At 45.1% G+C, this 25,774-nt stretch overlaps 1 protein-coding gene across 1 annotated transcript in view; it reads left to right on the forward strand.

Moving 5' to 3' along the window:
• The first annotated feature begins 1,260 nt into the window (after nucleotides 1–1,260).
• LOC140721668 (zinc-binding protein A33-like) overlaps nucleotides 1,261–25,774 on the forward strand; it is a 59,820-nt gene continuing 35,306 nt past the window's right edge. Inside the window, exons 1-6 of the mRNA XM_073036469.1 lie at nucleotides 1,261–1,293; nucleotides 2,267–2,362; nucleotides 2,779–3,012; nucleotides 3,716–3,738; nucleotides 3,835–3,953; nucleotides 13,522–13,650. Coding sequence (XP_072892570.1) covers nucleotides 1,261–1,293; nucleotides 2,267–2,362; nucleotides 2,779–3,012; nucleotides 3,716–3,738; nucleotides 3,835–3,953; nucleotides 13,522–13,650 — 634 coding nt within the window. The remainder of the gene's footprint in view (nucleotides 1,294–2,266; nucleotides 2,363–2,778; nucleotides 3,013–3,715; nucleotides 3,739–3,834; nucleotides 3,954–13,521; nucleotides 13,651–25,774) is intronic.

Consider the following 25,774-nt stretch of genomic DNA (forward strand, 5'->3'; position numbering starts at 1 on the left):
CCTACCAAATAGCCTGTGCTCCCAAACCACACTAGCCAACTCCTCCCTCATCCCGTTGTAGTCTCCCTTGTTAAAGCATAATGCACTAGCTTTAGATCTAACTATTTCATCCTCCATCTGAATGCGAAATTCAATCATACTATCATCACTCTTTCCAAGAGGATCCCTGCCTACAAGATCGTTAATCTTACCTGTCTCATTGCACAGGACTAGATCTAAGAAAACATTTACCCTTGTAGGTTCGCTAACATGCTGCTCAAGAAAGCCATCACGGACGAATTTTATGAAGTCCTCTTCAAGACTTCCTTGACCAACCTGTTTCACCCAATCTTTGTGAAAGTTAAAACCTCCCATGACAACAGCCGTTCAGTTCTTACAAGCCTCAGTTACTTCCTGATTAATCACCTCTGCCACTGCCAATAGACAACACCATGATTTTTTCCCTTCAACAATCTGCTCCGTAGATCTTATATCGTCTCACACAATCGCCCTGATCTCATCCCTAATCAAGAGCGCCACCTCACCTCCTCTGCCTTCCTGCCTATCTGTCCGTGTTACCTGATACCCTTGGATTTTTAATTCCCAGGCATCTCCACCTTGCAACCAGGTTTCTGTAGTGGCCACTAAAACATATTTTCAGGACTTGTCCCTTCATTTCTGCCATAGACTGAACCAAGCTCTTCTCTCCGGCTTTATCTATGTTAGACTTGTTTAATGTGTTTCTGATCGCTGCTGTGGAAATGAACACGATTCCTGCTTCACTGAAAAGGAACATTCATTCCCCAGACTGCAGCGCCCCTGGTGGACAATCGCGGTACCGCAGGCGTTCAGCAGCTCCCCGAAAGTGAAAGGATCCTGAACCCGGAAGTACCGGGAGTTAACATGGCTTCGAAAGGACAGGTCGAGAGTTTAACCGAGGAGGTAATTTGTCCCATCTGCCTGGATTTCTTCACCGATCCGGTGTCACTGGAGTGTGGTCACTACTTCTGCCGCTCCTGCATCACACGGTGTTGGGAAAGGGAGGAGAGAAACTCCTGCCCGGAATGTAGAGCGGAGTTTGCGGACCGCAGCCTCAGGGCCAGTCGGGCCTTGGCAAATCTGTCTGAGAAAGCTCGAAAATTAAACCTGAATCCGAAAGAGAAGGAAAATAAACTTCACTGCGAGAAACATGAGGAAGAACTGAAGCTGTTTTGTGAGACGGACAAGACACTGATCTGCCTGATCTGTGCGACTGCGCGGGAACACAAGTCTCACAACTTCATGCCGGTTACCGAAGCCGTTGAAATCTACAAGGTAAAACTAACCAGGTTTTGATCAGCTGTTTACTTAGTTGAATATTTTGGTCTTTCTTTTTCAATACTTTTATTAATATCTACATAAAAGAATACAGGGTACAGTAAGATATATGATATATATCGATTACAATATACTGAAATCACAGATTATGTGTAATTGCTCTATATCCATATGGATTAAATTTAAACATAAAATTGAAAAGAAATAATTTCATTATACAAAAAATCTAAACCGACTACCAGAAAAAAACAGCTGTTTGCTTAAAAAAAAAGAAAAGGAAAAAAGCCTTAACATATAGTGAAACATATTATTAGCCAACATCTGTACTTAATAGCAAATCAAAGATTTTGAAAGTAATTTAAAAAAGGTCCCCACAGTGTTAAAAAATCTTGTCCAGGTTCAGAAATTGAACAACGAATCTTCTCTAAATTTAAGCAAGACATAACATCATGTAACCAATGAGTATGAGTAGGCAGAGTGGCATCCTTCCACATAAGCAACAATGCCCTCCCGGCTATTAGAGAAATAAAGGCCAAAATATACAAATCATGTGTCTCCAAAATAATATAATTTCCTCCAACAATACCAAATAAGGCAGTCATAGGATTACGTTTAAAATTTACTTTAAAAAGCACCGAAAAAGTTTGAAATACTTCCTTCAATATTTTTTAAGACTCGGACAAGCCCAAAACATATTGATTAGTGAGGCGTCTCCATTATTACATCTATCACAATAGGGAGATATATCCGAATAAAAATGAGACAGCTAGTCTTTAGACTTATGGGCTCTATGAACCAGTTTAAATTGTAGAAGAGAATAATGGGCATATAACGATGAGGTATTAACCAATTTAAAAAATTTCATTCCAAGTGTCCTCAGAAATTGAAATCTGTAAATCTTGTTCCCAAAGGTTTTTAATTTTATCTAAAGGAATATTTTGGTCTAATTTCTTTACTCTCTGATTCCCAGGGTCAGATTAAATCTTCTTTAGACTCTCTCATGAAAAAGAAATCAAACTTCAAGGAAATGGAGCAACAACAGAAAGAGAAGATTTCTGGAGTTCGGGTGAGGCTCCTGAGCAGAATTTACAAATTCGCTGTGTAGTTTTGTTCCATTTAATGCAGAATAGCAGAGTATCGCAGCTCCAGTAACCTGGGATCGATCCTGACCCCTGGAGCTGTCTGCGTGGAGTTTTCATGTTCTCCCCGTAACCAGTACCTTCCTTTAGCCGACATTGCATGGTTGAACGGTAAATTGGTGACTGTAATTAACCTTGCGACGTTGGGTGGTCTGTGATTCAGGTCGGAGTTAGCGGGTCAGAGACGGAGTATATGTTACAGGGAGACGTGGGGGAATGTGATGGAGGGGATTGTTCTGAGAACCAGCATAGACTTTAATGGGCTGAATGGTTACCTTCCATGTCAGAAGGAAATACAAAAAATAGCCTCAAATAGTAAACTAGCCTCTCCTTTCATTGACAGGAACAGTCACACAGCCTTCAGTCCCAGATCACATCCCATTTTGCTGAACTGCGCCGGGTTCTCACTGAGAAAGAGCAGCACACACTCCGAGATCTCAGGGAAGAAGAGGAGAGGATTCTGAATCAAATGGAAAAAAATCTTCAAGAGATTCAAGAGAATTTAAATTCTATCCAGGAGGAAATCTCAAAGTTACAGGAACAGATGGATCAACAGGAAAATATCACATTCCTCATGGTGAGAGATTTCAGTTTGTTTCTGTAAAAGTGCCCAGTCACAAAATGATGTAATTTATCACAAATACTGTAGTTGGAAACTGATTTCCACCATGTCAACTTCTTGACTGTTTAGAATTGTCATTGTCCCAAACCGGCCTCCCACAACATCTGTACATCACAGGACAGTCTGCAACCTTCTCAGGAATGAGTTACTCTGATCAGAGCACTGAGCTGGTGTTCGTTTCTGTGATTCCCACGTATAATATCCCCTGAGACTCAGAGTAACATCCAGTTACAGTCACAGGCTGTGAGTGTGGTTCTGATACTCTCCTCACCACATTTTTGTGGCATTATTAACAACCAACTGATGTTTTGTCTTTGACTTTTGGGCTGACACAAGCAGAAATATTTTCTCCATTCCACCCCATCAAATCCATTTGGAATGTAAAATTCCCTCATCTGATCCTCCCTGACATTGTATCCAGATAAAAATACACAACCTGTCCAGTCTCTCCTGTAAGTTCCATCCTCTCAGTTATGGTATAAATTTCATAAACATTCCTAATACTTTCTCCCGTGGTTCAGTCTCCCTCTTTCTCCGTGTGTGTCAGTGGGAGTAAGTGGGAATTTTCAGCAGCTTGTAATAACTTGTCTCAGATTCCTGCTGTTCGGATGCCGACGGTCATCTCAGTCAATTGAGATCTGTGTTTTATTTATTTCAGGAGGAAGCTCGTCGGAAGAGGAGGTAGGACATGGTCTTGACTGAAACTCTGTATGGATTTGTAAAATAGTTCAAATATCACTTATGTTCAGTTTATAACCAGCTGTGTAATATTTACAGGAGCAGGTATGATGCCCAGACATTGTCAGTGACAGACGGTGCCCTACTGGCTGGAAAATTCTATCACCCCTATTTGGTCGACACAGCATTGGGAGAAGTGTTTAATGGCATTAAGCGAGGTAAAACATACAGATTCATTTGTTCTTGTTTCAGACACAATTAATTAATAATTGGACACAAAATTTGGCTGTAATAATAGGGAAGTGAAGTGTATTCTGGCCCTAACCCCACCTGCAGGGAGGTATCACTGTCACATGGTCATCTGGAGATGTCAGACCCCTGAACACACCAACACTGGGTCAAAATATAACCAATTCACGGGACTATCAGATGAACCACTGCATCCTGATCCCATTCATACTGGGAAAATATGTCAATGCATGCGCTTGAATCCTGCCACAGTAGCTCTGGAATTAACGTTTCATTAATTACATTAAAGGGGTTAAAATCTGGTATCACTGTGGTGACGGGGATTGTCAGAATAACACACCAGTCCTTCGAGCCACTCACCCTGTCTGACCTGTCCGTGACCGCAGTCTGATTGACTCAGCTCTGCCCCCTGCTGGACTCGCCAGTCTCACTGTTGTGATCAAACCACCACATTGAGACTGAGCCCGGACACACCAACCAGCTTTAACACTGGTGGACACAGCATAACTGGTCTGGCAAATCTCCCTCACACACATTCACAAGAAGGTTCAGCAGATTGTAGTCAGAGCCTCAACATTGCACATTGTTAGTCCCCTCAGTAACCTGGAAACTACTCTCTTCAGACACAGTGAATGGTTTCAATTTGAACAATTCACACATTGTCCTTCTAACATATCCTTCTAACCATTGCCTATTGTTGTACCTGCCTAAAGTGATTTTATAATATTTTAATTATACCTTTGGCAGCAAATTCCACATATACCCATTTCCGTCAAAGTGAGAAAGTCTGTTTTGGGCTGTGATCTTTCTTCAGGACTAAAATTGTTGAGGGGAGATGCTGGAATAAAAAGGTGGGGAGAGGGGAGAGAGTCTAGCTAGAAGGTGATAGGTGAAGCTGGGGGGGGTGGGAAAGTTAAAGGGCTGGAGAAGGAAGAATCTGATTGGAGAGGGAGGTTTGCTAGTGCTATTGGGGAGGGTTTAAACTAGATTTGCAGGAGGATGGGAACCAGAGTTCCAGAGCAGATAGTGGGGCGGGGGTGAAAATAAGTTATATTAAAAGTTCATGCAAAGTCAGAAATAGAAGGGTTGTGTGTGGTGGTAATAATCTTCGGAGGTGTGTCTATTTCAATGCGAGGAGTGTTGTGGGGAAGGCAGACGAGCTGAGAACGTGGATTGACACTTGGAATTATGACATTATAGCCATTAGGGGCAGGACTGGCAGCTTAATGTTCCAGGGTTCCCATGTTTCAGACGTGATAGAGGCAAAAGGATGAAGGGGGGGTGGCATTGCTAGTCAGGGAAAATATTAAAATGTTACAGCAGTGCTCAGGCAGGACAGATTAGAGGGCTTGTCTACCGAGGCCATATGGGTGGAGCTGAGAAACAGGAAAGGTATAACACCATTAATGGGGTTGTGTTATAGACCACCCAATAGTCAGGGAGAATTGGAGGAGAAAATCTGCAGAGAGATAGCAGACAACTGCAGGAAACATAAAGTTGTAATAGTAGGGAATTTTAATTTTCCACATATTGATTGGGACTCCCATACTGTTAAAGGTCTAGATGAGTTAGAGTTTGTAAAATATATTCAGGAAAGTTTTATAAATCAATAAATAGAGGTACCAACTAGAGAGGATGCAATATTAGATCTCCTATTAGGGTACGAGTTAGGACAAGTGACGGAAGTGTGTGTAGGGGAACACTTTGAGTCTAGTGATCATAACGCCATTAGTTTCAACTTGGTCATGGATAAAGATAGATCTGGTCCTCGGGTTGAGGTGCTAAACTGGAAAAAGGCCAAATTTGAAGAAATGAGAAAGGATCTAAAAAGCGTGGATTGGGACAGGTTGTTCTTTGGCAAGGATGTGATAGAAAAGTGAGAGGGCTTCAAAGGAGACATTTTGAGAGTTCAGAGTTTGTATGTTCCTGTCAGGATTAAAGGCAAAGTGAATAAGAATAAGGAACCTTGGTTTTTGAGGGATATTGAAATCTGATAAAGAAGAGAGAGTTTTATGACAGGTATAGGCAACAAGCAGCAAATAAGGTGCTTGAGGAGTATAAAACGTGCAAGAAAATACTTTTCTCTTTTTACAATATTTTTATTCAGAAGAAAAAAACCAAGATTTACAGAGTGCAACACATCGATACATCTCAACATAACTTGTGTACATTCATATATTGTAATAAAATTGATCAAAATGTTATAGCATAACACATAAAGGTATACCACACTGTAATTAAAAACATCATAAAATAAATTTTTTATATAAAAAAAGTCAACCCCCGACCAACTACCAAAGAAAAAGCTGATGGATGACAATGGATAATTAGGGGGAAAAAAAGACATATTCACTTAAGAAGAGAAGATAAAAATATACATAAAAGTCTGTGCACTGTTAAACTTTATAAATTGGAAAAGTAATTTAGGAAAGGTCCACAGGAAAATGCTTAAGAAAGAAATCAGGAGGGCTAAAAGAAGACATGAGGTTGCTTTGGCAGTCAGGGTGAAAGATAATCCTAAGAGTTTCTACAGGTATGTTAAGAGCAAAAGGATAGTAAGGGATAAAATTGGTCCTCTTGAAGATCAGAGTGGTATGGAACCAAAAGAAATGGTGGAGATCTTAAATGGGTTTTTTTGTATCTGTATTTATTAAGTTTAGCCCCCTGGGTCGCCTCAGGCTCGCTCAGCTCATTTCCGTCTAGAGGGAGCAGCCTTCGGCCCCGCCAAACTGGGTAATCAGCTGGTGTGGATGCTGTGTGATGTCCCCACCCCGCCAAGTAACAGACAGAACACCATATGCAACTAAATGATTACACTTTATAGACCTTACTGGAGCTATGTACTTAATAGAGACACAATATGAAAGGAAAAAAAAGGCGCCAAAGTTATCAAAGTCCAACCACTTCGTGCACAACCCGTTGGAGCTCAGTTAACAAAGCCTTCTTGCCACCATTCGATCCCCTCCGACCTCCTCGACCCGCTGCCTGGGACCAACAACAGTGGTTGACCAGACGCTCCACATGAATCTGTCCTCGTCTCCTCTCCTCGCCGAAAACCCTGGGCCTCAGACCCCCTCTCGGGGCTGTTCCGTTGCCCAGTTTACAAAATTGCTTCTTCTCCTTCTAACCCCCTCGTGCCATCTCCTTAAAAGCCCACTCTACACTAGCTTACAAACCCACAAGAAAGTATAACCTCTATCCCAATTGGTAAACAAACGAATACAATTCTCGTTATCAGTAATTATAACCCAAACAAGCTTCAAGAGAAAGCACTCTCTCACCAGTTAGCATAACAAAGAAGCATTTGTACTTTTAACAAACAAGAAGCCATTTTGATTAACACACGCAGTAACATAAAGAAGAAACCCCCTTACATAAGGAAACTGGCAATGAGTCTATGGAACTAAGGCAAACAAGTAGTCAGCTCATGGAACCTATACAGATTGAAGAGGAGGAGGTGCTTGCTGTCTTGAGGCAAATCAGAGAAGACAAATCCCCAGGACCTGACAGGGTATTCCCTCGGACCTTGAAGGAGACTAGCGTTGAAATTGCAGGGGGCCTTGGCAGATATATTTAAAATGTCAGTATCCATGGGTGTGGTGCCGGAGGATTGGAGGATAGCTCATGTTGTTCATTGTTTAAAAAAGGCTCTAAAAGTAATCTGGGAAATTATACGCCAGTAAGTTTGACATCAGTAGTGGGTAATTTATTGGAAGGAGTTAGGATCTACAAGTATTTGGATAGACAGGGACTTACTAGGGAGAGTCAACATGGCTTTGTGCGTGGTAGGTCATGTTTAACTAATCTATTAGAGTTTTTCAAAGAGGTTACCAGGAAAGTGGATGAAGAGAAGGCAGTGGATGTTGTCTACATGGACTTCAGTAAGGCCTTTGACAAGGTCCCGCATGGGAGGTTAGTTAGGAAGATTCTGTCGCTCGGTATACATGGTGAGGTAGTAAACTGGATTAAACATTGGCTCAATGGGAGAAGTCAGAGAGTGGTAGTGGAGAATTGCTTCTCTGAGTGGAGGCCTGTGACCAGTGGTGTGCCACAGGGATCAGTGCTGGGTCCATTGTTATTTGTCATCTATATCAATGATCTGGATGATAATGTGGTAAATTGGATCAGCAAATTTGCTGATGATACAAAGATTGGAGGTGTAGTGGACAGTGAGGAAGGTTTTCAAATCTTGCAGAGGGACTTTGACCAGCTGGAAAAATGGGCTGACAAATGGCAGATGGAGTTTAATGCAGCCAAGTGTGAAGTATTGCAATTTGGAAGGACAAACCAAGGTAGAACATACAAGGTAAATGGTTGGACACTGAGGAGTGCAGTAGAACAGAGGAATCTGGAAATACAGATACATAATTCCCTAACAGTGGCGTCACAGGTAGATAGGGTTGTAACGAAAGCTTTTGGCACATTGCCTTTATAAATCAAAGTATTGAGAATAAGAGTTGGAATGTTATGGTGAGGTTGTATAAGACATTGGTGAAGCCGAATTTGGAGTATTGTGTGCAGTTTTGGTCACTGAATTACAGGATTCAAGATTACAGGGATTACAAGGTTGAAAGAGTGCAGACACGAGGAAATCTGCCGATGCTGGAAATTCAAGCAACACACACAAAATGCTGGTGGAACGCAGCAGGCCAGGCAGCATCTATAGGAAGAAGTACAGTCGACGTTTCGGGCCGAGCCCCTTTATTTCAGTTAGTCCTGACAAAGGGTCTCGGCCCAAAACGTCAACTGTACTTTTTCCTATAGATGCTGCCTAGCCTGCTGCGTTTCACCAGCATTTTGTGTGTGTTGTTTGAAAGAGTGCAGAGAAGGTTTATAAGGATGTTGCCGGGACTTGAAAAACTGAGGTACAGAGAAAGGTTGAATAGGTTAGGACTTTATTCCCTGGAGCGTAGAAGAATGAGGGGTGATTTGATAGAGGTGTATAAAATTATGATGGGTATAGAAGAATGAGTGCAAGCAGGCTTTTTCCACAGAGGCTAGGGGAGGAAACAAAAACAGGGCATGGGTTAAGGGTGGAGGGGGAAAAGTTTAAAGGGAACATTGGGGGGGGGGTGCTTCTTCACACAGAGAGTGGTGGGAGTGTGGAATGAGCTGCCAGATGAAGTGGTAAATGCGGGCTCACTTTTAACATTTAAGAAAAACTTGGACAGGTATATGGATGAGAGGTGTATGGAGGGATATGGGCCAGGTGCAGCTCAGTGGGACTAGGCAGAAAAATGGTTTGGCACAGCCAAGAAGGGCCAAAAGGCCTGTTTCTGTGCTGTAATGTTCTATGGAGAGTGGACCATAAGAGAAAGGGAAGGAGGAGGGGACCCAGGGAGCAGTGATTGGGAGGTAAGAAGAGGTTAAAGGCCAGAGTGGGGAATAGAAGAAGAGGGGAGGGGATGAGAAAAATTTTACCTGAAGAAGAAATCAATATTCATGCCATCAGGTCAGAGGCTACCCAGGCAGAATACAAGGTGTTCTCCTCCATCCTGAGGATGGCCTCATCTTGGCGCAAGAGGCAGCCATGGACCGACATTTTGGAATGGGAATTAAAATGTTTGGCCTCTGGGAAGTTCCCCTTTGGGTGGATAGAGTGGAACCTCCTTTACTGATAAGATTCCAGCACAGGTTGGCCTTTGTGCTCCTGTTTCTCACCTTCCCACAGCTGTCTCCCACCTTCCCATCTCCCAACTATCCCCGCAACCCCGCTCCGACTAGCGATCAAAACTTTCACTGTGTTGGTCTCCACCTGTCATTCACTTCCCAGTGTCTCCCAACTCCACAGTCCACACTCCCCACCCTTCCGCTACCTGGAACAAGCTGCCTGCCATCTTTCACCAATCTTCAGTCCACAGTCACTTCAGACTCCTGTCTCATCACTCCCCTTCTCCTCTGCTCAATCTAACCCATCATAACCTTATATATTTCTGTCAGATCACCTCCCAGTCCATTTACCTGCATTTGGCCCGTATCTTTCTAAACCTGCCTGTCATCATTTCTCAGTCCCAGGGCTCAGCTCCTCTTCTGTGCCAGTTCCACAGGGCCCTCAATTCCCCCGTGTTACAGAAGATGATCGACCTCATTTTCTACCACATTACAGAAGCAAATGTGCTGCAGGTCCTAAAATGCAGAAAGGTCGATAAATCCCCAGGTCCTGATCAAGTGTATCCCAGGACTTTGTGGGAAGCTCGGGAGGAGAGTGTGGGGCCCATTTTGGAGATATGTGTGTTATCGATAGCTGTGAGTGAGGGGCCAGAAGACTGGAGGGAGACTAATGTTGAACATTTATAGAAGATCGGCTGTTGGGAAAAGCCTGGGAAGTACAGACCAGTGAGCCTAACGTCAGTGGAGGGTTCATTAATGGAGGGGACTCTGAGAGACAGGGTCTACATTCATTTGGAAAGGCGAGGACTAATCAGGGATACCCAGCTTGTCTTTATGATTTGGATCACTCTGTACAGTGCTGGTGATCTTTCTACAGGAAGGATGTTATTAAACTGCGAGGGTATAAAACAGATTTACAAGGATGTTACTGGGACTGGAGGGTTTGGGTTATAAGGAGAGGCTGGATATTCTGGGATTTTTTCCTGGAGCTCAGGAGGCTGCCAAAGGAGACCGTAGAGGTGGATACAGTTACAGTGATTGAAAAGACATCGGGACAGGAAAGGCCTCAAAGATCTCTGTTTTTTTCTGGGCACCAGAACTAACCAGTTCCCCTCCACCACCACTCTCCTCCGCTCAGCGGAACGTCCTCAATCTCAACAGTTTCTCCTTTGGATCCTCCCGCTTCACTTAGACAGAAGGTGTAGCCATGGACACTCACGTGGGCCCCAGTGATGCCCACCTGTTTGTTGGCTACATGGAACAGTCTATGTTGCAGTCCTACACTGGTGACTTTTCCTATGCTACATCAATAACTGTATTGGTGTTGCTTCGCACTTGTGCTGAACATGTTGATTTCATCCACTTTGCCTCCAACTTCCACCCTGCCCTCAAATTCGCCTGGTCCATTTCCAATACATCCCTTCCCTTTCTTGATCTCATTGTCTCTATCTCTGGTGACAGCTTATCCACAAATGTCTAATATAAATGGACTCTCACAGCTACCTGGACCATACCTCATCCCACCCTGCTACTTGTAAAAATGCGAATCCAATCTCTCAATTCCTCTGTCGCCTCCGATTCTGCTCTCAGGATGAGGTTTTTCATTCTACAACAAAGGACATGTCCTCCTTTTTCAAAGAAAGGGGCTTCCCTTCCTCCACCGTCAACACTACCCTCAACCGCATCTCTTTCATTTCACGCACGTCTGCTCTTACTCCATCCTTCACCACCCTACCAGGGATAGGGTTCCTCTTGTCCTCATCTACCATCCCACCAGACTCTGCATCCACCAAATAATTCTCTGAAACTCTGCCACCTCCAATGAGATCCCACCACCAAGCATTTTTTTTCCCTCCTGCCCCAGGCAACTCCCTTCTCTGTTTGTCCCTCCCCACAGATCCCCATCCTGGCACTGATCCTTGCAAGGGTAACGTGCTACACCTGCCTCTACACATTCTCTCGCACTACCATCCAGAGCCCTAAACAGTCCTTCCATCTGAGGGGACACTTGATCTGTGAGTCTGTTGGGGTCAGACACTGTGTCGGGTGTGGCCTCCTTTGTATCGGTGAGACCTGACGTAGTTTGGGAGACCGCTTCACCGAGCATCTACGCTCCATCCGCTAGAACAAGATCTCCCAGTGTCCACTCCCGATTCCCATTCTGATATATCCTCTACTGTCAGAATAAGGCCACACTTGGGTTGGAGGAACAACACCTTATATTCCATTTGGGGAGTCTCCAACCTGATGACAAGAACATCATTCTTAAACTTCCGGTAATTCCCCCAAACCGCACCTCCCCCTTCTCTATTTCCCATCCCCTTTTCCCTCTCTCAGCTCATCTTGCCAATTAACTTACCAGCTTGTTACTTCATCCCTCCTCCTCCAGGTTTCACCCACATCTCCTCCATTTCCCGCACTTCGGCCCTCACCCCATCCTCCCGTCACCACAACAGGGACCGTGTCCCCCTTGTCCTCACCTACCACCCCACCAGCCTCCGGATCCAGCATATTATCCTCCGCAACTTCCACCACCTTCAACAGGACCCCACCACTAAGCACATCTTTCCCTCTCTACCCCTCTCTGCTTTTTGCAGGGATCGTTCCCTCCGCGACTGCCTGGTCCACACGTCCCTCCCCACAGATCTCCCACCTGGTACTTACCCCTGCAAGCGTAAGTGCTACACCTGTCCCTACACCTCCTCTCTTACCACCATTCAGTGCCCCAAACAGTCCTTCCAGGTGAGGCAACACTTCACTCGTGAGTCTGTTGGAGTCATCTATTGCAGCCGGTGCTCCCGGTCTGGCCTCCTCTACATCAGCGAGACCCGACGCAGATTGGGGGACCGCTTCGTCGAGCACCTCCGCTCCGTCCGCCACAACAGACAGGATCTCCCGGTTTCCACCCACTTCAACTCTGCTTCACATTCCCATTCGGATATGTCCATACATGGCCTCCTCTACTGCCATGATGAGGCCAAACTCAGGGTGGAGGAGCAACACCTCATATACAGTCTGGGTAGTCTCCAGCCCCTGATATGAACATCGAATTCTCCAACTGCCTATCACCTCTCTCCTGATTCTGTCTTCTTCTACTACCCATAGTGCTTTCCCCTTACATTCCTTCTTCACCTCTCCGGCCTATCCCCTCCCTGCTTCCCCTGCCCCCCCCCTCGATCTTTCCCCTTACTGGTTTTTCACCTGGCACCTACCAGCCTTCTCCTTCCCACCCTCCCCCTTCCTCTTCAGTCCTGATAAAGGGTCTCAGCCCAAAACGTTGACTTTACTTTTTTCCGTGGATGTTGGCCTGGACTGCTGGGTTCCTCCAGCATTTTGTATTTGTTGCTTGGACAGGTACGTGGGTAGGAAAGCTTTAAAGGAATAATGGCAAATGTAGGCAAGTGGAACTAGATCAATAGAATAAGTTGGTCAGCACGAATGAATTCGGCCTCACCTCCATTTTAAATGTTCATTCACCTCATCCAGCTGTTGCTCCATCCATTCCTCACATCTATCTACTGTTATCCCCCTTTCTTTCCATTTTTGAGGAAATACCTTGAAACCTTGAAACACTTAACACATGCTGCTTGACCCACTGAGCTCCTCCAGAATTCTGTGTGTGTTGATCGGGAAAAATCCGCTCTCCATGTCGAGTAAATTCTTGGGAAGATGCTCGTTGTTCGTCCGTTGTGTTTGGGTAAAACCCCGAGAAAGGTTTCTGTCGGCCATCCGACTGTGCCTGAGGCCCAGCGTGGCCCCGGGGCCGCGTTGCCCGAGTCTCCCCCCGATCCCCGGGGCCGCGCTGCCCGAGTCTCCCCCCGATCCCCGGGGCCGCGCTGCCCGAGTCTCCCCCCGATCCCCGGGGCCGCGCTGCCCGAGTCTCCCCCGATCCCCGGGGACTCTCTAATTCTCTGCTTCTCCCCCCAGTCTCTGTCACCCTGGATGTGGAAACGGCGCATCCGCGGCTCGAGGTGTCTGAGGATCGGAAGAGTGTGAGACGGACCGAGACATGGAGGAATCTCCCTGACACCGGGAAGAGGTTCACATACTTCGCTTGTGTGTTGGGATCGGAGGGATTCACATCGGGGAGACATTACTGGGAGGTGGAGGTGACGGGGAATCGGCGCTGGTGTCTGGGAGTCGCCGCAGAGTCTGTGAAGAGGAAGGGAAAGTTCATAGTGGGTCCGCGACTCGGATTCTGGGTCATCGCGCGGGTTGATGACGTGATGCGGGTTTTCACCTCCCCTGAGTCCCGTCTCCCTGCCGATCCCATCCCCGGGAGGGTGGGAGTTTATCTCAGTTACGAGTCCGGGACAGTTTCATTTTACAACGCGGAGACCAAGTCCCATCTCCACACCTTCACTGGGAATAAATTCACGGAGAAACTTTATCCTTTCTTCTGGACTTGGGATACAAACCAGTGGCTGAGAGTCTGCTCCGGTTCCGCTCCGGGTCTGTAAACGGGTCGGGTCCGGGACTGGCGACAGGAGTCAGTCAGTGTAAATATAAATGTGCGGAGAGTGAAATAAACACAATGTGAGAATTATCGATCCATTAATTTTAACTCGTTCACCGCATCCGTCAACGGAACAGAAACACTGCGGATTCAGCAGCAGCCGCGGGCGGCGGGTCCTGAGTTCCCCCGGGTCCTAAAGTCCACCCGCACAAGTACAGGGCAACTGAGACAAGTGGTGGTAACATGCAAACCACCGGTGTCTCCCAGCGTGTCAGTTAACATCTATGGAGGGAAATGGGCAGGTGATGGCTCGATCCAGGTGAGGGAGTGACAAGTAGTTGAGGGAGGGGCAGAAATGTGTCAGATACTGGGAGGTGAGAGGTGTCAGTGACAAAGGGCTGAAGATTTTGGAATCTGACAGGAGGGGAAATTGGAGCCTGGAATAAAGGGAGGGAGGTGGGGAGGAGTGTGTGGGTGATGGGCAGATGGAGAGGGTGGGGAGCAGTGTGTGGGTGATGGGCAATGGAGAGGGTGGGAAAGGAGGGAAAAGAGATAGGGTGATGGGGTTGGTGAATCAGGAGGAGAGAGACAATTAAATAGGAAAAGTGACAGAGAGGGAGCGACTACCGGAAGTTTGAGAATTCAGTGTTCATGCCACCAGGTTGCAGGCTGCCCAGGCAGAACTTGGGAAGCTGTTATGAGACAAATAGAGCCAGTATCTCTGCTTTGAATCAGATAGACCATGACATAGGAGCAGAATTAGGCCATCTAGCCCATTGAGTCCGCTCCGCCATTCAATCATGGCTGATCATTTTCTTTCTCCTCCTCAACCCCAGTTCCTGGCCTTCACCCCGTAACCTTTGATGCCGTGTCCAATCAAGAACCTATCAATCTCTGCCTTAAATACACCCAATGATCTGGCCTCCATAGCTGCATGGGGCAACAAATTCCACAAATTCAGCACCCTGTAGCTAAAGAGATTTCTTAACATTTCTGTTTTGAAAAGGCGCCCTTCTATCCTGAGGCTGTGCCCTCTTGTCCTAGACTCTCCCACCATGGGAAACATCCTTTCCACATCTACTCTGTCTAGGCCTTTCAACATTCAAAATGTTTCAATGAAATCACCACCCCCCCCCCACCCATCTTTATGAATTCCAATGAGTACAGACCCAGAGCCATCAAACGTTCCTCGTATGATAACCCTTTCATTCCTGGAATCATCCTTGTGAACCTCCTCTCCTCTGCTGGATCCTTCCAATACCACCACATCTTTTCTAAGATGAGGGGCCCAAAACTGTTCACAGCATTCAAGGTGAAGCCTCACCACTGCCTTATAAAGCCTCAGCATCACATCCTTGCTCTTGTATTCTAGACCTCTTGAAATGAATGCTAACGTGGCATTTGCCTTCCTCACCACAGACTCAACCTGCAAGGAAACCTTCAGGGTGTTCTGCACAAGGACTTCCAAGTCCCTTTGCATCTCAGATTTTATGATTTTTTTTCCCATTTACAACTCATTTATTTCTACTACCAAAGTGCATGAGCATGCATTTTCCAACATTGTGTTTCATTTGCCACTTTCTTGCCCATTCTCCTAATCTGTCTGTCCTTCTGCATCCTACCTGTTTCCTCAACGCTACCTGCCCCTCCACCAATCTTCATTTCATCTGCAAACTTGGCAACAAAGCCATCTATTCCATCATCTAAATCATTTATATACAGCATAAAAGAAGTGGTCTCAACACCGACCCCTGCAGAACACCACTAGTCACTGGCAGCCAACCAGAAAAGGATCCTTTTATTCCCACTTGCTGCCCCCTACTAATCAGCCAATGCTCTAACCATGTTAGTAACTTTCCTTTAATACCATGGGCTGTAATTTGGTAAGCAGCCTCTTGTGTAGCACCTTGTCAAAGGCCTTCTGAAAGTCCAACATCCACTGCATCCCTTTATCTGTCCTACTTGTAATCTCCTCAAAGAATTCCAACAGGTTTGTCAGGCAGGATTTTCCCTGAAGGAAACCATGCTGACTTTGTCCTATCTTGTCCTGTGTCACTCCATCACTTCATCCTTAACAATTGGCTGTAACATCTACCCAACCACTGAGGTCAGGCTAACTGGTCTATAATTTCCCTTCTGCTGCCTTCCTCCTTTCTTCAAGAGTGGAGTCACATTTGCAATTTTCCAGTCCTCCGGCACCATGCCAGAATCTAATGATTTTTGAAAGGTCATTTCTAATGCCACCACAATCTCTAACCTACCTCTTTTAGAATCCTAGGGTGCAGTTCCTCTGGTCTGGGTGACTCATGTACCTTTAGGTCTTTCAGCTTTTAGGTCTCTTCAGCTTTCACCTTTTCTCTCATTTCATTCATCAGCCATCTCCTTGACCCCCATCATTATTTTTCCTGCCTCACTTTCTAGTGGTCCTATATCCACTCTTACTTTTTCTTTTATTTTCAACATACTTGAAAAAACTTTTACTATCTACTTTGACATTATTTGCTAGCTTGCTTTCATATTTAATCTTTTCCCTTCCAATGATTTTTTCAGTTGCTCTTTGTAGGTTTTGAAAACTTCCCAATCCTCTACATTCCCACTTATTTTTGCCTTCTTGTGTGCCCTTTCTTTTGCTTTTACAATAGCTTTGACTTCCCTTGTCAGCCATGGTTGTACTATTTTACCACTTGAGTGGAAGGGAACCAGAGTGTTAGAGCAGATGGTGAGGTGGAGGAGGATAAAGGTCATACGAGGACTTCTTGTGTGGACAGAAATCCAGGGTTTGTATGTGATAGAAATATTCTCAGGTGCCAAATAGAGGAGACTGGGGAAGAGGCATCTGGCTCTCAAATAGAGAAAGATAGGAGACAGCGTGTGAGGGAGGATAGGCAGGTGATAGAGAAGGGAGGCGCTCAGACCGAAGGCATGAGATGTGTCTATTTTAACACAAGGAGTGTTGTGAACAAAGCAGATGAGCTTAGAGCGTGGATCAGTACTTGGAGATATGATGTGATGGCCATAACAGAGACTTGGATAGCTCAGCAACAGGAATGGTTACTTCAAGTGCCGGGTTTTAGATGTTTCAGAAAGGACAGGGAGGGAGGTAAAAGAGGTGGAGGCGTGGCACTGTTGATCAGAGATAGTGTCACGGCTGCAGGAAAGGTGGATGTCAAGGAGACATTGTCTACAGAGTCTCTGTGGGTAGAGGTTAGGAACAGGAAAGGGTCAATAACTTTACTGGCTGTTTTTATAGGCCGCCCATAGTAATAGGGATATCGAGGAGCAGATAGGGAAACAGATCCTGGAAAGGTGTAATAATAACAGAGTTGTCATGATGGGAGATTTTAATTTCCCAAATATAGATTGGCATCTCCCTCGAGCAAGGGATTTAGATGGGGTGGAGTCTGTTAGGTGTGTTCAGTAAGGTTTCCTGACACAATATGTAGATAAGCCGACAAGTGGAGAGGCTGTACTTGATCTGGTATTGGGAAATGAATCTGGTCAGGTGTCAGATCTCTCAGTGGGAGAGCATTTTGGACATAGTGATCATAATTCTCTCTCCTTTACCATAGCATTGGAGAGAGATAGGAACAGACAAGTTAGAAAAGCATTTAATTGGATTAAGAGGAATTATGAGGCTATCAGGCGGAAAATTGGAATCTTAAATTGGAAACAGATGTTCTCAAGGAAAAGCACAGAAGAAATGTGGCAAACGTTCAGGGAATATTTGTGTGAAGTTCTGCATAGGTACATTCCAATGAGACCAGGAAGTTATGGTAAGATGCAGGAACCGTGATGTACAAAGGCTGTAATAAATCTGGTCAAGAAGAAAAGAAAAGCTTACAAAAGGTTCAGAGAGCTAGGTAATGTTAGAGATCTAGAAGATTATAAGGTTATTAGGAAGGAGCTTAAGAAGGAAATTAGGAGAGCCAGAAGGGGCCATGAGAAGGCCTGGATGAGATGTAACCCAGGCTACTTTGGGAGGTGAGGGAGGAGATTGGTGAGCCTTTGGCGATGATCTTTGCATCATCAATAGGGACAGGACAGGTTCCAGAGGACTGGAGGGTTGTGAATGTTGTTCCTTTATTCAAGAAAGGGAGTAGAGATAGACCAGGAAATTATAGACCAGTGAGTCTTACCTCAGTGGTTGGTAAGTTGATGAGAAGATCCTGAGAAGAAGGATTTATGAACATTTGGAGAGGTATAATATGATTAGGAATAGTCAGCATGGCTTTGTCAAAGGCAGGTCATGCCTTACGAGCCTGATTGAATTTTTTGAGGATGTGACTAAACATATTGATGAAGGAAGATCCGTAGGTGTAGTGTATATGGCATTTGACAAGGCATTTGATAAGGTACCCCATGCAAGGCTTATTGAGAAAGTAAGGAGGCATGGGATCCAAGGGGACATTGCTTTGTGAATCGAGAACTGGCTTGCCGAAAGAAGGCAACGAGTGTTTCTAGATGGGTCATATTCTGCATGGAGATCGGTGACCAGTGGTGTGCTTCAGGAATCTGTTCTGGGACCCTTACTCTTCCTGATTTTTAAAAATGACCGGGATGAGGAAGTGGAGGGATGGGTTCGTAAGTTTGCTGATGACACTAAGGTTGGAGGTGTTGTGGATAGTGTGGAGGGCTGTCAGACGTTACAGCGGGACATTGATAGGATGCAAAACTGGGCTGAGAAGTGGCAGATGGAGTTCAACCCAGATAAGTGTGAAGTGGTTCATTTTGGCAGAATATATTATTAATGGTAAGACTTTTGGCAGTGTAGAGGATCAGAGGGATCTTGGGGTCCGAGTCCATAGGACACTCAAAGCAGCTGCGCAGGTTGACTCTGTTGTTAAGAAGGCGTACAGTGTATTAGCCTTCATCAATCTTGGAATTGAATTTAGGAGTCGAGAGGTGATATTGCAGCTATATAGGACCCTGGTCAGACCCCACTTGGAGTACTGTGCTCAGTTCTGGTCGCCTCACTACAGGAAGGATGTGGAAGCCACAGAACATGTGCAGAGGAAATTTACAAGAATGTTGCCTGGATTGGGGAGCATGTCTTATGAGGATAGGTTGAGTGAACTCAACCTTTTCTCCTTGGAGAGACGAAGAATGAGAGGTGACCTGATAGGGGTGTACAAGTTGTTGAGGGGCATTGATTGTGTGGATAGTCAGAGGCTTTTTCCCAGGGCTGAAATGGTTGCCACAAGAGGACACAGGTTTAAGGTGCTGGGGAGTAGGTACAGAGGAGATGTCAGGGGTAGGTTTTTTACACAGAGAGTGGTGAGTGCGTGGAATGGGCTGCCGGCAAAGGTGGTGGAGGCGGATACGATAGGGTCTTGAAGAGACTTTTAGATAGATACATGGAGCTTAGTAAAACAGAGGCTATAGGTAAGCCTAGTCATTTCTAGGGTTGGGATATGTTCGGCGCAACTTTGTGCTGTAGGTTTTCTATGTTTCTATTTGAGTATTTCTTCTTTTTTGGAATATACATGCCCTGCACCTTCTTAATTTTTCCCAGAAACGCACACCATTGCTGCTCTGCTGACATCCCTGCCAGCAGCTCTTTCCAATCTACTTTGGCCAACTCCTCTCTCATACCACTGTAATTTCCCTTACTCCACTGAAATACTGCTACATCAGACTTTACTTTATCCCTATCAATTTTCAAGTTGAACTCAATCATACTGTGATCACTGCCAGTAGGTGGATTAGATTCTTTCCAGTATAGCAAGATACTAGTCAATAATTCATCTATCTGCACACGCCATACCTTAATTCAATTTAAGTTAGAACCATATCTTTGGCCCATATGTCCAAAGATAAATTGGCGCATATTTTTCCTAATATTATCCCTATTTGTGACAGATGTAATGCAGAAGTGGCTACTCTAACTCATATATTTTGGTCATGTGTAAGCTTAAACCATTTTTGGAGGGATGTGTTTGGAATATTATCTAAAGTTATAGATGTGGATGTTCAACCCAATTCACTTACAGCAATTTTTGAGATTATTCCAGAGGAAGCAAGCAAAGTGTCTGCTTCCGCTCAACATGCGATAGCGTTTTCAACATTACTGGCTAGGAGAGCTTGCTGTTTCTTAACTCCACCCACAAGGATTCAACATCTTCTGATCCTATGTCACATCTTTCTACTGATTTGATGCCATTCTTTACCAGTAGAGCCACACCACCCCCTCTGCCTACCTTCCTATCACTCCGATATAATGTGTAACATTGGACATTCAACTCCCAGCTACAACCATCCTTCAGCCACAATTCAGTGATGGCCACAACATCATACCTGGCAATCTGTAATATGCAACAAGATCATCCACTTTATTTCTTGTGCTACGCGTATTTAGATACAACACCTTGCTTACCATATTTGCTGTCCTTTCTGATTCTGCATCCCTAAAGTTTTGATACTCAGCCTGTTGGCTGCAACTGAGTCCCATCACCTGCCTGCCCTTCCTGACAGTCTGACTGCAGGCTATCTTTACTTCTTTACCATCTGTGCTATCCGGAGTCCCTTCACTTTGGTTCCCAACCCCCTGCCAAATTAGTTTAAACCCTCCCCAATAGCTCTAACAAACCTGCCCGCAAGAATATTGGTCCGCCTCGGGTTCAGGTGCAACCCGTCACTTCTGATCAGGTCATACCTCCCCCAGGGGGATCCCAATGATCCAAGAACCTGAAGCCTGCCCCCTGCACCAGCTTCTCAGCCACACATTTACCTGCCAGATCATCGTGTTTCTACCCTCACTGGCACGTGGCACAGGCAGCAATCCAGAAATTACTACCTGGGCAGTCTTGTTTCTCAGCTTTCTACCCAGCTCTCTAAATTTTCTTTTCAGGACTCTCTCCAAAATGTTGACAGGATATGTGACATCCCTGACCCTGTGTCCCGGAGGCAACCCACCATCCGGGTGTCCTGTTCACATCCACAGGATCTCCTGCCTGTTCCCCTCACTATCGAGTCCCCTATCACTTCCGCACCCTTCTTCTCTGTCTTTCCCTTCTGCACCACAGACCCATGCTCAGTGCCTGTAACCCGGTCGCTGTGGCATTCTCCCAGGAGGTCATCCCCACAAAAGTATCAAAAGCTGTATTCTTGTTTTTGAGGGGGTGCTCACTCTAACTGCCTATTCCATAACTGCATATTCAGTTTTGGACCCACTTTTGGATGCATGAGAATCACAACAGGTCAGTCAGGATCTGTGGAGAGATGAACAGAGTTTGCGTTCCACGTTGATGTCCAGGAATTGATTCAAACGTTGCCAATTCTGCTGCAGATTTCAAGTATTTTCAGTCTTGTTTTGGTTCTTCCAGCATCTGATTCAAAATGGAATGGGAGTGCAGTCTAATTTCCTCCTGACGGGGGATTAAGAAGAAGGAATCTGATAGGAAAGGAGAGTGGGCCATTAGAGAAATCAATGTTCTGTTTGGACATGCTATTTTGGTGTCAGAGTGAGACAACACATGCAGGCTGATCCCAGCACAATCCTCAGACAGACTGTGTTGGTCATTGATACAAAACAACACCTTTCAGTGAATGTTTCCATATGTCATGTGCAGTTGACAAATAGAGCTAAGCCTTTTACATTTTTTCTTTCTCTTTTTCACTGTTATTAATGCCCTGAATCCAAGTGTTGAAGGCAAGGTTGAGAACGGAGTCTGTGGCCTAATGACAGAGCGAGTTATTTGCTGATGTCGCTGATAAAACTATCAAGCAAGATTGAAATTGTCAAGGACAAGAGCGGAAGGCGAGTGGGTGTTCAGCGCTGTCTGCCTGCACTTGACTGGTCTCCCTCCCTCTCGCTGGCTGATGACGGATATTGATCGTGTGGATAGCCAGAGGCTTTTCCCCAGGGCTGAAATGGCTAACACAAGGGGACATAGTTTTAAGGTGCTTGGAAGTGGGTACTGAGAGAATGTTAGGGGTAAGTTTTTTCACACGAGAGTGGTGGGTGCGTGGAATGCACTGCTGGCGGTGGTGGTGGAAGTGGATACAATAGGGTCTTTTAAGAGCCTCTTAGACAGGTACATGGAGCTCAGAAAAATAGAGGGCTATGCTCCAGGGAAATCCTAGGCAGTCTCGAGAGTAATTCTTGGCATTCTCTCAAGTAGGTTACACGGTCAACACAGCATTTTGGGCCATAGGGCCTGTAATGTACTGTAAATTTCTATGTTTTATGAAGCTGCAGAATCTTGTGTCTTAGGCATTGTTTGATTGATGTAGCTTGTTGATTGGTCTCATTTATAGAGGACTCTAGCATTCATGTTCCATGTGTTTCTGGTTTATAGTTCCTCTTTTTAAAAAAATTGTTATTTTGAGCAATTTAGTCCAGGGCATTTTGATGTGGACTGTCTCTGTGGCCTGCAGTCAGTGATGGCACTGTGCTAAATTGAACGGCACGGAATTACACCGAACATTCCTAGACCATTTGAAGGACTCTGCAGTTTGATGCTTAATATTCTGTGTGTTATTTGATCATTTTTTGCTGTTTCTACAATTTCTTTGTTTCGCACTTTGGTTGTTTGTTTTCTTTGAACATGTTTCATGTTGTTGTTTAGTTTCCTGGCTGCCTGCGGGAAGTTGGACCCCAGGGTCGTACACTGCAACATACTTTGATAAGAAATGTACTTTGATGCTGGAATCCAGCAATGCAGCCTAATTTCTTCCCGAATCATGATCTTGGCCACCTCCTTGTCTCCACTGCTACTGCCTGACCCACTGAGATGTCCCAGAAATTTAATTTTTGCTCCTGAAGAAGATCCCGCTAACTGCTGTGTGACACCGAGCATTTCCAACTGAGACAGGAATACTGTCCGGGAGTGTGCTGAGAACCAACCTTCTGTCCCACCCAATCGGGAAGTTACCGAATACTCAGTTACAGTCCCCAGCCTGTTCCCCGCATCCCTTTTATTTGCCCACAGCCCAAGAGTTACCTGATTAGATCCCATTGACAGAGTTCCATCTGACCAAGAATTACAGATGCAGAAACCATTTGTTTTGCTACCACCGTCATCACCTCATTAAACCGTTTACTGCCTGATTTTCTGCTGGAAACTATCCTCCATTAAACTGTTCATGATGTGAAACTCCTCTGTTCACTCTCCCCTCATCCTTTCGAGAACACTTTCTTCACTGCCATGTATAATTTTTGTAGGATTTAAGTTTTCTGCCGTTGTCTGCATCTGTGATGCTGCTGCAGGTAAGTTTTCCATTGCAACACCTGAGCTGCTGGAGAGGAGTTGGTGGGCGACAGCATTTGGGTTCTCACCAGCGGACTGGTCAGGCAGCATCTATGGAGGGAGATGGACAATCAACATTTCCCCTCAAGGCCCTTCCTCTGAACAGAACTGGACTGTCTGTTTCCCTCCACAGATACTGCCTGCCCCGCAGACTTTCCTCCAGCATTTTGTGTGTTGCTCTGTATTCCTGCATCTGCAGTCTCTCGTGTCTCCAGACTGTAATGGCGCCTTGTACACATGACAATAAATTCGGTACAACTTCACTTGAACTTTCTTCGCTTGGAGGACAGCGCTCTTCCCTCCCGTCTTTATACACAATCACAATCCCTCACTCATGCCACCTTCTACAGATGTACCACAGACAGCATTCATAATCGTTGCATCACTGTCTGGTTTGGATGTGTCAATGTGTTGTCAGATTTCTGAATGAACCATCAACAGTCCCACACTATCCTGTACCACCTATTTATTTTCTTACTGTAATGTAAAATTACTTACTGTACTGTCCTGCTGCCGCAGAACAATAAATTTCACAACAAATATCAGTGATAATAAACCTGATTCTGATTGTAATTCTTGACCCACACTGGGAAATCCTGTCTTCCTAAAGTGTGGTCCCTAGAATTGGAGCCAAGTCTCTGTCGCTCAACTGCAGAGATGTTCCTGTAGTTTGTGATCTCCCCTCCAGGGGGCGACCTGCCATAGGTTCTGTTTTTCTCTCAGCTGCGCTTCCTTATTCGCTAGTAGTCTCTTTCAGAAGAGATATGACTCACCAGTCTCCCCCACCCCCACGCATAGTGCTAATTGATTTTTCTCTTGTCCTCTGTCTCACCAAATAACTTGGCACTCTAGTTGTTAATCATTACACCTTTTTGTGTGGGTTAAGTCTGGTAACACACGACTGTAATTCTATCCCGTTGCCTTCTCATTCTGAAACTCGACTTCCTTCAAAACCTGTTGACCTAAATTTGCAAGTACATGTATATATTTTAAGGCTATATATACGTGACATTTGAAGTCAGCTGTGATTGTGTTCGAACCCTTGCATCTGGATTAATTGACCAGACCTGTTTTTCCTAAGGAGTGGGGACTAAAGAACTGATCGGTATAAAGTTGGAGGGGAGAGATCTAACAGGAATCTGAGGGATAAATAGTTCGCACTGAGGGTGGTCAGCATAATCCATAGGAAGAATTTCCCAGGGCAGCAATCTCTAATACGAGGCGGCATCATTTTAAGGAGATTATCGAAAAGTCTAGGGGGGGATGTCAGATGTAGACTTTTACACAGAGATTGGTGGGGGCATGAAATATTCTGTAAGGGTGGTGGTAGAGATATATACATTTGGGACATTTAATACACTCAGACAAGAACGGGGATGGAAAAAATGGAGAGCAATGTGAAAGGGAAGGGTTATATTTATCGTAGAGCAGGTTAAAAGGTCAGCACTGCATCATTGGCTGATATGTTTGACCATAAGATATAGGAGCAGCAGTAGGCCATTTGGCCATCGAGTGTGCTCTGCCATTCAGTCATGGGCTGATCCACCTCATCCAGTCATCCCCATCCCCTGCCTTCTCCCGATACCCTTTGATGCCCTGACTAATCAAGAACCTATCGATCTCTGCCTTAAACACACCCAATGACTTGGCCTCCACAGCCACTCGTGGCAACAAATTCCACAGATTTACCATCCTCTGACAAAAGTAATTTCTCTGCATCTCAGTTCCAAAAGAACATCTGTCAATCCTGAAGTCCTGCCCTCTCATCATAGAATCCCCTACCATGGGAAATAACTTTGCCATATCTAATCTGTTTAGGCCTTTTAACATTTGCAATGTTTCTATGAGATCCCCCCTCATTCTGCTGAACTCCGGGGAATACAGCCCAAGAGCTGCCAGACTTTCCTCATTCCTGGAATCATTCTCGTGAATCTTCTCTGAACACTTTCCATTGTCAGTATATCCTTTCTAAAATAAGGAGCCCAAATCTGCACACAGTATTCCAAGTGTGGTCTCACGAGTGCCTTATAGAGGCTAAAAATCACATCCCTGCTCTTATATTCTATACCTCTAGAAATGAATGCCAACGTTGCATTCGCCTTCTTTGCAAATGGCTCAACCTGAAGGTTAACCTTTAGGGTATCTTGTACAAGTACTCTCAAGTCTCTTTGCATCTTTTAGATCTCCCCATCTAAATAATAGTCTGCCTGCTTATTTCTTCCACCAAAGTGCATGACCATACACTTTCTAACATTGTATTTCATTTGCCACTTCTTTGCCCATTCTCCTAAACCATCTAAGTCACTCTGCAGGCTCTCTGTTTCCTCAACACAACACACTCCATCACCTATCTTAGTATCATCGGCAGATTTAGTCACAAATTCATTAATAGTCCAAATCATTGACATAGATCGTAAAAAGCAATGGTCCAGACATCGACTCCTGTGGAACTCCACTGGTTACCAGCAGCCAGCCA

The sequence above is a fragment of the Hemitrygon akajei genome, chromosome 2, assembly GCF_048418815.1.
Source record: "Hemitrygon akajei chromosome 2, sHemAka1.3, whole genome shotgun sequence".
Taxonomy (NCBI): domain Eukaryota; kingdom Metazoa; phylum Chordata; class Chondrichthyes; order Myliobatiformes; family Dasyatidae; genus Hemitrygon; species Hemitrygon akajei.